The sequence below is a fragment of the Cupressus sempervirens genome, chromosome 8 (assembly GCF_028749045.1).
Source record: "Cupressus sempervirens isolate cs-2001-9-10 chromosome 8, ASM2874904v1, whole genome shotgun sequence".
NCBI lineage: Eukaryota > Viridiplantae > Streptophyta > Pinopsida > Cupressales > Cupressaceae > Cupressus > Cupressus sempervirens.
In genome coordinates, this window is record NC_143125.1 from 811,969,936 (window position 1) to 811,985,690 (window position 15,755).

At 34.7% G+C, this 15,755-nt stretch overlaps 1 protein-coding gene across 5 annotated transcripts in view; it reads left to right on the forward strand.

Moving 5' to 3' along the window:
* The window catches only part of LOC149544890 (serine/threonine-protein kinase ATG1c-like), a 121,422-nt gene that overhangs the window by 12,044 nt on the left and 93,623 nt on the right, over positions 1-15,755 (forward strand). For all 5 annotated transcript variants that reach the window (XM_089795445.1, XM_089795446.1, XM_089795444.1 and 2 more), the window contains 2 exons: positions 6,332-6,449; positions 6,607-6,665. In XM_089795445.1, the coding sequence (XP_089651571.1) occupies positions 6,332-6,449; positions 6,607-6,665 (177 nt within the window). The remainder of the gene's footprint in view (positions 1-6,331; positions 6,450-6,606; positions 6,666-15,755) is intronic.

Consider the following 15,755-nt stretch of genomic DNA (forward strand, 5'->3'; position numbering starts at 1 on the left):
GTATGAGTCAGATACTACAAACCTCCAATCGTGGATCTGTACTTCTTTTGCTCAATTGGAGGTGTCTCATCCTTGCTAGATAGCTTGTGACCAATTATCATAGGTGTACCAACGGGTTCACAACTTTCCAATCCAAATCTCTTTAACAAATCTTTCAAGTACTTAGCTTGTGAAATTAAAATACCATCACTGTTCTGTACAATTTGCAAACCTAGAAAAAACTTCATTTCTCCTATCATGCTCATCTCAAATTCAATTTTCATTTCTTCAGTAAACTTATCATTTGCTTCATCATTACCTCCAAATATTATGTCATCAACAAATATAACTATTATCAACAAACCATTCTGAATTTCTTTCAAATATAAGTTACTATTTGCCGTATCTTCGGCAAATCCAAGTTTTGTCAAATAACTGTCCAACCTTGCATACCAGGTTCTAGGTGTTTGCTTCAGACCATATAAAGCTTTCTTTAGTCTGCATACCATATCTTTGTTTTCTGTTAGAGGGAAACCTTCAGGCTGTTCAATGTATACCTCTTCTTCAAGTTCTCCATTCAGGAAAGCTGATTTAACATCCATCTGATATACTTTGAATTTTTTATTTGTTGCATAAGCCAAGAACTTTCTTACTACTTCCATTCTGGCTACAGAAGCATATGTCTCCTCATAGTCTATTCCTTCTTGCTGTGAATATCCTTTGCACACAAGTCTAGCCTTATTTCTTACAACTTCGCCTTGCTCATTCATCTTGTTTTTGAATACCCATTTGGTTCTTATAACATTCTTGTCTTTAGGTCCAAGAACTAATTCCCATGTTTCATTCTTCATAGTCTAATCTAGTTCGTCCTTCATTGCTTGAATCCAATGATCATCTTTACATGCTTGATCTGCATTCTTAGGTTCAACTTGAGAAATTAGACATAATTCCTTATTAACTCCATTTCTTGTCATCAAGCCTTTGTTTGTGCTTCCAATTATCTACTTTGGAGGGTGATCCTTTGTCATATTTCTATTAAAGATAGGAGTTACTATCTCAGCTCTTATCTTATCTCTTGGTTTAGATCTCTGTTGCTCAACAGTTTGTACATCATTATTAGTCTCAAAGAAAACTTCTACATTTTGTCTAACAGTCTTTGGATTACAATCATCAATAATAGTTACTAGAGCTAGCTCTTCTTTTACTTCCTCTTCCTTAACCAATTCAGGCTCATTATTAGAAAGTGAACTCTTTCTAGATTATCTTGCTCTCATAAGGACATCTTGATGAAAAATGACCAAGCTCTTTACATGTCCAACAAATGAAAATTTTCATACCTTCTTGCTCTCTTTTCATAAGTAGATCAATTCCTTCTTGGATCTTCGTGTCTTCTTTGGATAAGGATTTGCTTCCGCTTCTATTCTTTTGTATGCAACAAAAGGATTCTGGATCAAAAAGCTTAATGTCTAGATCTTTACACATGTCTAATAACTTGCCAAGAAGTTCTATCTTCTGTGAGACAAAATTTCCTATATCAGACTTTGGACGATCTCTTCTTGCCGTGATCTCCCAAGTTGTTAAGTTTTTCCTTCAAGGACTTGATGCTCGGTTACCAACTATTAGAATATATAGTCCATCAATATAATTGGGGGGGGGGGTTGAATCAGTTATCCAACTAATATCACAATTATAACTTTATTATACATTAACCACATGAGCAATATAATCAGAAACCACAACAAGATACTCATACACAATGACACCAGAGATGTTAACTAGGGAAACCTTTGATTAGAGGGAAAACCCCGGTGGGAATGGTACCCACAAGATGATGTACTAATATAAATATTCCTTGTTAGAGGATGGACCCTGTTAGGAGTCTATAACAACATTCAATACATATCAGTCCTTGTTAGGAGACTTTGAATCCCTGTTAGGAGATTCCAACCCTGGTAGGAGTTGTGGAAGACAGATGGACCCAATGTCCAAACAGCTTCAAGGCAAGACCAATGAACCCACTATCCAAATGATCTTTGTATTATTCTTTGCAGAATAATAGAAATGAATAGTACTGCTCCTTCCTCTTTCTCTCTAACTAGTGAACTAGACTTCTGCTCCTGATCTTGTAACCATATCACAAATCTTGCTTCCAATAATCTCTTGGATCGCTTACTCGCATTCACCAAACATTTGCTCCTTTTCACATTTCGCACTCAATATAATGATCACAACACAATTCAAAACAAGGAAAACATCTTTCCTTTATACCGTATCTTCAAAATAATTCCTTGAGTCGGCCTTGAGGCTTTCCCAATTAATTATAATGAGATAATTAATTAATTCATAATTACAATAGCACTATCGGCTCACAGTGTATGTAACTTCTCACACATGCAACATTAGGGCTTGTGCATTTGTTGATGTAATCATCATATTGTCTTATGTCACTGGCTGTCCGCGCATCTCCAAATTATATCTCTATAAAAGATATAATACAAACATTAGAAACTGCTTCTCAGGTACTCTATCTCTGTATTGCTTTCTGCAAATTAGGCATATCTTTTGTACATCTTGGACTCAGGTACTGCGCATTAAACCTTAACATCAGGACACAGTATCGAAAATGTCCATGAACGTGCATTACCATACAATCAAAACATTGTTCGTACAACTAAGATCTCTGACTGCTGCTCTGCTAGTCTTCACAGACTTACTACAATGTTATCATCAATGACAAACACAATCATGAATGCAACATATCAATACTCTCCAATGCTTAGGATAGTCCCCCAATGTAGTATCATTAGCCACCAAAAATAATAGAACCTGAATAAGGTTGGTAGTTAGTGAACTAGTCTTTGCAATGGGTGAAATGACGAGAGGCACCTAAATCAATGTACCAGGCAAATGACTACACATGATCTATAGGTCTTTTTGCCATGAAGGCGTTAAAGGCAGATTTCGTCTGCTTAGTCTGCTTTGCACTATTCGCCTTGGGCTGTGAACTTGATTGCTTATATTGGGAAGCTAAGCGATTTCGACATTCAACCTTTATGTGACCATACTTGTGGCAATAGTTGCATTGAATGTTCTTTTTCTTGGAGCCTTCTGAAGCTGGAGCAAAGGACTTCTGCTGAGAAGATTGCTAAGATTTGCCTTTATCCTTTCGAAAGGATTTAGCAGCAAAGGCTTGCTTTGTGGAGGTGGAGTTGGAATTGCTACCGAACTATTGTTTCCACCGATTTTGCTGAAGCCTAAGGCTTGCTTTGTGGAGGTGGAGTTGGAATTGCTACCGAATTATTGTTTCCACCGATTTTGCTGAAGCCTAAGTGTACAGAGATTTGTGAACTTCAGATCAACACCAGTAGAAGTGATGTTGGGAGTCTCAATAAAATGCTCGTAGGACTTGGGAAAACTTTTGAGGGTTATGACCGCAATACCCTCTTTCTCCATCTTGCGCCCAATGGCAAGCAATTGGTCACGGATTTCTTGAATCCTATTTAGGCGTTCATGGAGTGATTTTCGCTCATCCATGATTATAGAAAACAAAATGTTCTTGAGAAAGAAGGCTCTGCTTTTGTCTAAAATCTCATGAAGTTTCTTGAGATGCTCCCATATCTCGGCAGCTGTTCTTCTAGATGGAAATTGAGGGAGCTGATCATTAGCTCCGAATAATTTGAGAGGAATCACCACCTCCCAATTATTTTGATCAGTACCATCTGTAGTCAGACGCTTTGTAACACCTAGAACAATTTGATCAGTATTCCAATATTCAAAGATTGTTAGTATTTGCTACTTCCATGTGCCATAATTCTAACCATTGAATTTTGAATTGGCCTCGAGTAGAATATTAGTCAGAGATGTCATAGCAATTTTTCAGTGAAAAAGTGAAATTTTGTGAAGGTAGTAATTCGAGGCAAAAAAAGAAAGACCCAAAAAAAATGAAGATGTATCCAAAATAGACTCAAAAAACCTAGAGAAAATATGTTGTTGGATTCTAGATCCACTTGGTCGAAAATCAAGGCACCCTGAAAAATCTGACGACAACCTAGTTGAGATCTCATAAAACCCATCAAGAATTTGTAAAAAGAAAATTATTTCAGTACAAGATATTAGGGTTTTGACCCAAAAACAGCCCTTAAGTGCAACCCCCTCCCCCCCCCCCCCCCCCCCCCAAAAAAAAAAAAAGGGGCAGAAATGCAGAAAAAATGTGTTTTTTGGGCACGAGTGAACAAGAGAAGGTTGGAAAACCCTAGACGCCTCCAACAATGACAATTGGAGGGTGCAAAAAACCTCAAAAAGGGAAAAAATGGCGTGCGGATTATACAAGCTAAAAAAAATGACGACTTGAGCAAAAAAAATGCTGCTATTGGCAGAGTAATAAACCATAGGTAGGGTCGTGATTTGCAGAGATTATAGCAACCAAAAAATGCTGCCCAATAGACCCAACCGGAGGAAAAACATCCAAATAAAATGGCACAATTTTTCAGACGTGAGCAAGAAAAAAAATCGTAGGGATATAAATGACAGTCGCAGAATAATGGCCATTTAGTAGCAGATGGAAACCTAGCTTGAAGCAGATTGCAAGAAAAAATAATTTCAAAAAATATTGCTTTGATAATTTCAAACAAGAAATTATAATAATTTTTCAAAAAAAGGCTCAAAGTATTGGCTTTGATACCATATTACAAAGTAATTGGTAAATATTTGCTTGATATTAACAAATATCGAGAGGTCAATATATACAAAAGAATGAATGATGTTTCCTTAGGAAAAGGTCATAAAGAATAGAAACATTCTATTCTAGCTAATAGATAATTCGCAGATAACTACAGGCTAACTAAAGAAACATTTTAATATTTACAATAGATTATAAATAGATAACCATTAGATAATAATAGACGCTATCTATTCTCGTAATAATATAAACTTGGGCAACTTTTGCTTTTCTCTACTAGGGCTTGCCATTTTTTAATTCTGATGCAAACCTAGTGCTTGGAATCTTCTTGTTCAAGAGTTTGGATTTGGACATTTTTATGCTTCTCTTGACTCTCAGCTATGGAGTAATTGTTAACTCTTTCCTCCGCTTTAGTCTTTTGCCTATTTGTCTCAACTTGAAACATCTCTTTTATACACCCTTGGCTTGACTTCTTCTCCTTAGATTGACAACCTTTATGCCTTGAAGTCTACTTTCATACAATTCTGTGAAGGAACTTGACATTGTCTCCCAATCACCCTCCTCTACAAAAGCTTGTCTTGAATTTTCAGCTTGACTGCCCTCGAAAATGGCTTTTACCTAGAAATTGTCTTGTCGTATTTTTCTCAAATGTTTCGCTTAATCTTCTCCTTTGTTCCCCATGCGGGATAATCTTAAAAGATCAGTTGATCTCATGTTTGACCACCTCATGGCCTCTTCTTGCCATTATTGAGATCTGTGGGCATGAATAGTTCAAATCTGACCCAATTTATTTGGAGGCAATGCCACCAAACTTTATTGCTCTATATGATGATAAAGACATGAAGTATAAGAGATTGCAATGCATATTGGATATAGGAGCAAACTATATCTTGAATTGCACATGAAATTATTATAGAGGAAGACTAGAAATGGTCATTCTAAGCATAAGAAGTATCATATGGCGTTACCCTGCCCTAAGGGTCTATTCTACTTTGCATATATTAAATATTAGGGTATCTTGGCCCACAAACAATTCTCATGTTTTGATCTATCTTCTATATTGATTTATTGCAATTATAATATGCATGGATCTTATCAAGTAGCAGCAAGGGGAAAAAATCTAGTAACAAACAGTGTTGCTGTAAAGTATTATAAATAGTTTTAATATTGTGATAGAATCTTCTAGTGAGCTGTTGTTCATCATGGTTTAAACTGTGTTATATATTTGCTCGATTTTGTGTGCACCTGCATGTGAAGCTACTTTTTTGTAAATATATGTAAACTCTAAGAAATGATTCAAGAATAAATATCTGAATTTGAAATATTGCTTGGGTCTCTGACATCTGTGATCACTTGGAGAAATAAATTGCAAGTTAATTTTAACTTAATTCTTTAACAGTGGTGACTGGAAGATGCAATCCTAGGGGCAATAAATAATTGGTTTTTGCCATCTGAGCCATAGAATTCATGTTGTGGGTGACAAATAGAAGCTCTTAGTTGTTAATATTTTTATAATAGAAGACACGCAGTCGTTGTAGATTGATGGTTCTTATAGCTAGTCAAAACTAATGATGATGTCTATACATTTATTTTGGCATATTTGGAATAAGCAAATGCTGCACTTTGTAGAGGATTTCTTGTTATATTAATTTATGATATCAAGTTTTGTGCCAGGCTCCTGGTAAAATATATATTTGCTTAGAGTACTGCTCTGGTGGTGATTTATCTGCATACATACAATGTCATGGACGAGTTTCAGAAGACACTGCCAGACATTTTATGCGTCAAATGGGTATGAAATCGGACCTAATTGTTCTCATCTTTTGAGGTGTTTTTTTTTGGTAATTAGTTGAAGAATTTTCAATGATGTTCAGTTAAAATGAATGTTGAGTTTTCCATTATGACGTATTGGATATCACTACTTAGTACTTTCTGATCATTGATGTCAGGTTTGGGCTTAAACATGCTGCGTGAACACCATGTTATACACAGGGATCTAAAGCCGCAGGTTAGAGAAACTGCTGTCAACTCCCTTCTCTGGGTTCAGTTCTTTTGACAAGAAAGCCAACTTTAACAGGATGTTTATTATTGTATGCTTTGTGTATAGTATATACTGAACTATCTGATATCTATTTGGCATCATCATTCTTACTTTGTGATGCTTGGTTGCTTTTTAATTTTTGTTTTAAATGTTTTATTTTAATTTGTTGGAGATACTTTTAGCATTAGCATTACCCTTTGTAACTTTCTGTACTCGAGAATCCCTTTGAAACTTCCATGTGCTATTACTGTAATGACCCTTTGTAGAGATTATCTTGAGATGATTAAAATATGCGCAAGTCAAGTGATTGATTTTACCATTCATCTTCACACTAAAAAAGATGTTTAGAGGTGCTCATATGCTAAACAGGTCCCCTTACCTTGTGACACTACCAATATAAAATGACAAAAAGGGACATTTGTGTAATGACCACTCTTGGAGTTAATCTTGGAATGGCTAAAAACATTCACAGGTCAAAATCTGCAAAAGGTAAAAATTCCACCTAGATTATTAGTGGTAAGCTTTAAATTAATACAAAAGACGTGTATTTCTACAACTTATTGTGGGCTCCCAAGACTCTTGAGTACTTGTGAGACATTGGTGATTTGTAACGTTCCAAAATTTACAAAGTACTATGTACGTGCCATTAAATATTTAGCTAGAAGATTGTTTTTCAATGTTGCTTGAAAATTCTTTTGTAAATATGTTGTGCTTGCCCTGGATCAGCAACAGTTACATGCATCCTTTAAATTCATTTGTATTTGTGAGGTGGTCTTTGCCATAGGCAATTTTCAGCCTTGTGGACTTTAGAACAATTTCTTCTCTTCTATGTTTTTAATGGTATTTACTAATTTTCTTGTGAATTAGATTTAATTTAGGGATATGTAGTATATATATAAAACATGTTAGGATTTCGCCAATGTTTTTGACCAGTCCCAAGATTGTGTCATAATTTTAGGTTGCTTTTTTTTTTGCAAAGTTCAACTTGACATATGCATATATGACTGGATAGTACTTGGGTTAATCCCAAATTGATGAGAATTGTGAGATGGGTAACTAGTAACTTGCTTAAGGCTATTTGTTTTTCAATTCTTTTTTCTTTTATGTGAATCTGCTAAGCGAGTCCTTTTGTTGTCCACTTATAGCCAAGTTGCCAATTTGAGTACAAGAACGGTTATAGGTACATTGGTACAACAATTGTATGTATGCATGTATGTGTGTATTTAAAAATTGTACATAATTTAATACATATAATAGTATGATAATTCATTTTTAATTGATACCAAATGCCAAAATGGTAGCGATCAAAATAAATATTAAGTGCCACTTTTTCATAATTTCAATATTGTGTCATATGCCATATATCATATATATCTTGGGTCACAATTCAATTGAAAATCATTGCAATTAAAAAATTGAAATAAATACAATAAAAAATAACAATTGTCTTCATTCTTTGTCAATCATCAATTTTGGAGTTTGTACCAGAGATCTTTTATCTCTGGGTGTTAATACCATTATGGTCACCTTCAACTGAAAAGGACATTTATGCTAAAATGTCATATTAAATATAATGTCATGTGTCATACAACATGCCTTGAGGCATGGAAATACGAAGAGTTGTATATGAAAATAAAGAGTTATGTTTTGGAAATTGTAGAGACCTGCAGTTGGAATGTGACGAGTCTCTTTATGTTATATATATTGCAACAAGCGAAAGGCATTGTACACTGGAACTTTTTATTATCAATAAAGTATATTTTTGGTTGTGTGGCTGGGTTTTTCCCTTCATCTTGAAGAGTTTTCCCAGTATATTTCTGAGTGTCTCTTGCATCTATTTTGTTCTCCCTAATTGCTGTTTATCTCTAATTTCTGGGCTAACTCCAACATGGTATCAGAGCCAGGTTCAAAGAATAGCAAATAAGGGAATCTTTAATCTTTTGTTAGTTTTTCTCGGTAATTTGAGTATGAAATCTAGTGTGCAGGCCTTGTTTCCACATTATGCCTTCATTATCTGTGATTCTCATTAATAGCAGCTAGAATCTCACTTTTGTCAGAATCTTTTGTTTCTGTGTTATTGGAAGCTAGTATATTTAAGAGGCTTCGTACCCCTTTATGCTACTGTGTGTGTAATTTTGGTATCCTTTTCTTCATTCTCTTTGGCGTTACTAGTTCAGCTCTCTATATTTCTTCAGTTCTTGCACGGTTTTGCTTCAGCTCTTTAGTTCTGTCATTGCCTGCTCTATGTTATCTCTGTATTCTGTATTATCTCGGCAACTGATGGTTTTCTGCTCACATCAATGATGAGTGGACTTCATCGTTTTTTGCATATATGCAATCATAAATATGAAGTGCCATTTTTGATATGCTTATTTGGCTGGAGTCCTATTCTCATCATATGACGTCTTGATATCCTTCGTTTGGCTGGAAGTTTATTGTGCCAGCTTAATATTTAACCTCGCGGAAGTTATTACTTCTATGTATGCCTTTTTTATAGGAAAGGAAAGGTAAGGTGGTTTTATAGTCCACGACACTATGCCATAGTTTTTGGGTTTACATATGGTGACAGTGATATGGGACTACCTCGTACTCTTTTTCGAGAGGCGCTTGGCGCTACAAACGAGGCGTACATACCCTACCCCCCAGTGGGATTTGAACTTGTGACCTCTCTTTCAAGAGTACAAGTTCTCCACCACTAGGCCAACTCAGGCTGTACTTATGTTATTCACTTGGCAGAAGTTTTATTATAATTATTGGAAGACTTTTCTTTATGTTGGTTGATTGCCAAGTCATCGTGAGTCGATTGGTTCACCTTCCTTAGTAACTGCTTACCTTTATTTTTGTTGAAACGTCTTTTGATCTCTCGACATTGGAGAAGTAATAATGAACAATTATCTAAGCAAAGCAGCTGCGACTCACTGTTTGCATACATCACTTGCTATCGTGTCGATTCAGATTGTGCTTGTTGTAAAACTCTTTTATTTTTTATGTTTTATCTCCTTGCCTCTCTTTGTGCGTTAGTTGCAGTTTATTTTTTATTTTATTGCATTTCTGAAAAAAGTTTACTAGAGCTTGACATCAAGTAAACTTTACTCGACCTACACGATATCACTCAACTTTCAGTAAAGTTGAATTTTCTTGTCTCCAACTTATTTTCTACTTTTCTTAGCACCTACTATGCAGATTGTTAAGCTTGGCAAACATACTTTGTTTAAATTGTTCTTCTGAACTTAGTCTATGCATCCACCCTTTGCAACCTTAAGTAGATTATCAATGCACTATACTATCACTTTCTTAACTAATCATTGCAAGTTATAAGCTATAAACAGAAGGGGTTTTTGAAGCATCTTCAATAAAGTGCGTGTTTTGACAAGATTAAAATGCTAAGCTTTTCAGCTAAATTATTTCATCTGAAGGATTTGTATCCGTATGGTTTCAGATGCGTGAACAGTACATTGAGATTCCTTGCAAGTGTCTTTCTCATTTGAAGAGAATCTCAGCTGCATGTATCGTGAGCTTGCAGAGGTGATGTATGAACTACTGAGGGTGATTCTGATGAAATTCTTTTATCTTTGCAATAATTTATTATACAAATTCTCAGAAATTCTTCTGTATATGATCGTGTGCGATCACTGAATGTGTATGAAAAGTATCTGTGAGATACTTTCAGTTTTCTTTTTTACTTGCAAAGATAACTAAACTATAAATGAGATTGGAAGGTTAAGTGGTAAAGGAACGTCTAGAGACAGTAACCCAAGCACTTTGTATTGCTTGGATGAAGTTTGTAATGGAAATATCGTCATTGATGTCAAAGAAAATGGAAGATAGCGGACTATTTAGAATCCAATCCTATGGAAGATAGTGTTTGAAAGAACAGTAGCAGGGTTGATTGTTGCAAGCAAATCTCAGTAACTATACAATACATCAAGATAAAATGAATTGAAAGAAAGAAACAGGTACATTGACTAAATATTGCACTTGAATAAACCTTAAAAAGCAAATATATATATTGCTTAAAGTGAATAGTTGTTATTGATATGTGAATGCATATGAAGGGATTACACAGTAATGTATATATCTAAGAGTTCATTACCAGAAAAATGTCAAGTCTATATTCCATCTACTCACAATGATGCAGTATGCAGCAAGTGCTAACAGAGAACCACATACAAAGATACTAATAATGCTATAATGATACAATACACTACTAACAAAGAGTCACAAGTCAATAGAACTACAACGGTCCTAGATATGATAGAGGCACAATGATACTAGACTATTGGACAGTGATAAAAACAACAGAAAATCTGTAGCCACACTATGTGTACCATACACACGCACCTGACAGAGTAGTCAAACATCAATATACTGTACCCGATAAGACATCAGCATATCTATTAAAGAAGAGTAACATACAAATACATGTCACTTTATATACAGCCAAGTACATGTGTCCAACGTTTGCAATATGAATAGAATAGTGTATCACATATGAAGAATAAGACACAGACAATAACGGGGACATTTATTTGACTAGCATGAAAGTCTAGCAGCCTAATAGGCATATTCAATTATAATCAGTTACATGCTAAGGAGATAGAGCAAGTATCAATCTCAGCGATAAAGATTTAGAGTCAAGGTAGTGTTCGTATTTAAACTCATAGAATAAATTCAAAAGAATGAGTTGCCAAGTGGGTGAGCGTTCAAATAACAGGTTAAAAAAGCCAATGCACATGAATCCCAATGATCATCAGCAGCGATATTAGAGATTTGCATCTATGAAAATTATATATAATAAATGACGGGTGAAGACATGGAAAAGCTACTCATACAAAGACAAAGAGGCAGAAAATTATTATAATGCTGAAATTGAAAGGCAACGATCAACGTATATAGCAGGGAAGATAATGGCACCAACATTCAGAGCAATCAAATGACTTTGTGAGATTCCAGTCAGCATTAATATGACAAAGACGATAATGATGCATCAAACAGAAGCATACACTGCAGAAATATGGGCAATGGTGAAAATAATAATATTTTTAAATACAAGTTGCATCGACGGTGTGTAAGAAGCTTTCACAAATTAGGAAGGCAGCGTTGATTAAAAAACTGACATAGACCTCCAGATGAGTTAGTAACTAACCAAACGTAAGGTGCCTAGTAAGATTCCGAGCTGACAGAAATATGGTAAAAAATAATGACTATGCTATGCGAATGATATATTAATGACAATAAAATTATTAAAAAAGCCACACAAGTATGATACATTCAGCGACTGCAAGAAGTAGTGAAGCGATGATACTAATAAGTCTGTCCCGAATCTGCAGAGAACAAATTTTCTATGGCAGTTTAGTAAAAACAAATATGACAACCATATAAATTTCCTCAATGTTAAAGAGAATGTGGAGGGAAGTGCAATTAGTGAAGTTTAATATGCAGTGGTCAAACAAAGGCAGTAAGATTTGTTTATATCAAAAATAAAAGAAGCAATTAAATAAGTTAAAAGATACAAGTGGTTTTTTGTTAATAAACAAAATCTCTTGCTTTCCAAAGAGTGCGATTCTTTAAATCAAAACATCTCTAAAAGAAACTAAAGAGGTATGCTTTGAGGAGGCATGTCCTTTCAAAAGAATATATAATACTGAAGGAAATCGTCATAAGTTGAGTGTGGAAGTGCAGAAAAATAAGCATGTCCTTCCAAAAGAATATTTAATACTGAAGGAAATCATCATAAGTTGAGTGTGGAAGTGCAGAAAATGAAATATATGCAAGTAGAGTGAAAGGGCAGAATATATATATATATATATCATATTTAATACTGGAGGAAATCTTTATAAATTGAGTGTGAAAGTGCAGAAAAATAAGTGTGTGAAGAAAAGAGAGTCTATATGAGAAAATGATGAGTGGTGAATGAAAATAAGAAAGTGTGTAAGAGCAGAATTGTGGAGAATAATGCAGAAGAGTGAAATGAAAATGAAATATATGCGAGTAGAGTGAAAGGGCAGAATATATATATATATATATATATATATATATATGCTAAAAGCATGAGGTAGAGGAGAATATAAAAATATTTATGTGGAACAAAAGTTTGTGTGCAGTGGGTTGGTGCTCGCAAAGACAGCAGTGGGGGTTGGTGCTTCCAGTAGGTCGGAGCTTGCAAAGTGTGGAGTTGGAGCTTCCAGTGAGTCGGTGCACATAAACAGAGGGGTTGTCAAAGAACAAGTTTATATTAAAAGTATTTATTTGTTGTCGTTTTCTCCCGCATTGGGTTTCCTAAAAAATCTTTTGTCATTGTGTTCATGTGCCTAATTGTTCATTACAGTATTTGAAAATTTTTTTGGATTAATGTTCAAAATTGCAAAAGTTGTTATTATATTGATTCAACCCCCTCTTAGTTTAATCATGTGCTCTTCAGTTTGGACTTGGATGTTTGTTGTATGGAAGTGATCATGTTATTGTTAGTAAGGAATCAAAAGATAAGTTTTGATATTATTGAATTTTGATCATAAACTAGTGCACCCATTTTTATATAATGGGTTAATATTAGGTTTATCTTTCTTGGTTGTAGGAAATGGATGCAACAAGAATCATGAGATGAGGATGTTGCTTATTGAATTGAATTGAATTGAATCAAAGGAAGATGTTCAACTTCAGAGGGAGTTGATCTTGGTTGAGACGGAGTCTTTATAATATCCTTGTTTTCTAGACATGCTTTTAATGCTTGTGGTATTGGAGAATTTGAGACTCTTGTTGGAAACAAGTCTCAACTATGATTCTCTGTGTTGATTATGAGTTCTATTTCATGTGAACTCAATGATATTTGTAAGGTCAACTTGATAACTCTTTCACTTATGAGAGATTCTTAGTGAACATCATGTGGAGAGAGTCCATGATGTCATCGCATTGAGAGATTTTGTGATGGGAGTTGAAAGTTACGTTGAGAGAGTCCATGACTGTATTACGTTGAGAGAGACTGTGATAAAATGCTGGTCGTAAACCTTACTAACTTGTCATGTTGAGAGATTCCGTGACAACATCATGTTGAGTGAGTCCGTGATGAAAAGTGATTGTGATTTTTGCAGGTTTGTCATGTTGAGATATTTCATGACAACATCAATTTGAGTGAGTTCATGATGAAAGTTGAATGTGATTTTTTGCAAGTTTTTCATTTTGAATGATCCCATGATAATAATGAATAAATATTTCCATTTATCATGTTGAGTGATTCCATGATTATGAGTGATTGCTACAGGTCTACCATGTTGAGTGATCCATGATTATGAGTGATTGTTACAGGTCTACCATGTTGAGTGATTCCATGATTTTTAACAACGAGTAAATTTTTCTCTTAGTGTCATATTGAGAGATTCCATGAATTTTATAGGATCTATGTGATTAGATATTATTATTGACATTTTAGTTGCAGCTTTCTGTGTCTGTTTGGTTAAAGATCTCTCTCGCTAAGAGAGAGTGTTGGAGTTTGTAGCCATGATAGAGATCTTTATGTCTGCTCGTTGATACTGTTATAGTCACCTTCAACTGAAAAGGACATTTATGATTAAATGTAATATTAAATATAATGACATGTGTCATACAACATGTGTTGAGGCATGGAAATACGAAGAGTTTTATTTGAAATAATGAGTTGTGTTGAAAATTGTAGACCTTTGGTTGGAATGTGACGAGTCTCTTTATGATATATATATCCCAACAAGTGAAAGGCATCGCACAGTGGAACATTTTATTATCAATAAAGTGATATTTTTGGTTGTGGCTAGGTTTTTCCCTTCATCTTAAAGGCTATTCCCAGGATATTTTTGAGTGTCTCTTGCATCTATTTTTTTCTCCCTTATTGTTGTTTATCTCTAATTTCTTGTCTAACTCCAACAATCAAAAGGATCTAGATCAAGATCATTGTTTGATTTAAGTTCATCATCGTTTGAACCACAACCAAATGTGTTGCCACTCCCGCTAGGTGCATCATGTGTGTCTCATTATTATCAGCTAAAGGGACTCTAGCAAGCTCTTAAATATATAAATCCAAGTTGCTACACTCAGGGGTTATGTCATGTTTTTGCTTATGAACATGCAAATTGGAATAGATATAATCCAATTCTTCTGTTCTTTTTGCAGCCAAACAAATTATGCTTCACCGAGTGGATAAAAGAGTAGACTCCTATTTTTTAGTGGAAGAACTTGCAACTTGTTGAAATTGAAGAGAAAACCAACACACTTAAAAGTCACAAAATTGCAAAAGAAACTATGTTACCCTGGGTTTTTGAAATGAGAGGACGAGGAAAGAGGTTTTCGAGATGGCCTTGTTTTTCTCAAAGCAAGGGATGACAATTTTAGGGAAAATTTTATATATTTTGGGAAATGTTAAATTTTCATATGAAAACATGGATAAAGCTTGCTTGTATACATTATAGAACCCTAACATATAATATTTGTTAAATAATATAAATTGAGAATTCACATGAGAGTGGAAGCCGAATAAATTTTCAAAATTCAAACACCAATTTTATGGGAAGCCTAGGGGATGCATTTTCATAAGTTTTTGAGATTCTAAGACATCTTGTTTTTGGGATGGGTCAAAGTATGTTGGAACATGTCCTTGGGTAACATTAAAAATAAATTATAGAATGATAATCACTAGAGTCTACAATTACATTGTTAAAAAATAAAAAGTCTACATGTGATATAATCTTGATTGAATGAGGTTAGAGGAACAAATGATCTTGCCCATGGAGGTACCCTTTTGTATTAGTATTTAGAGTGTGTTGGTCTTGAAGAGTACAAATACTATGATCTCTTCTTGTGACGAACAAGCCAAACTCTTTTTTCCTAACATTTTGCACCACTTAGGGCCCGTTTGGTTGCAAGCGTAGGAATTGAGAATTAGAATAGAAAATTTGAATGAGAATGGAGAATGAAGAATAGGAATGGAAAAATGCAATCCAATCTTGTTTATCCCTTGTTTGGTTATGCAAGCTTAAATTGGAATAGGGTTAACTTGCAATCGGTGCCATTTGAAAATATTTCTGAAGATGC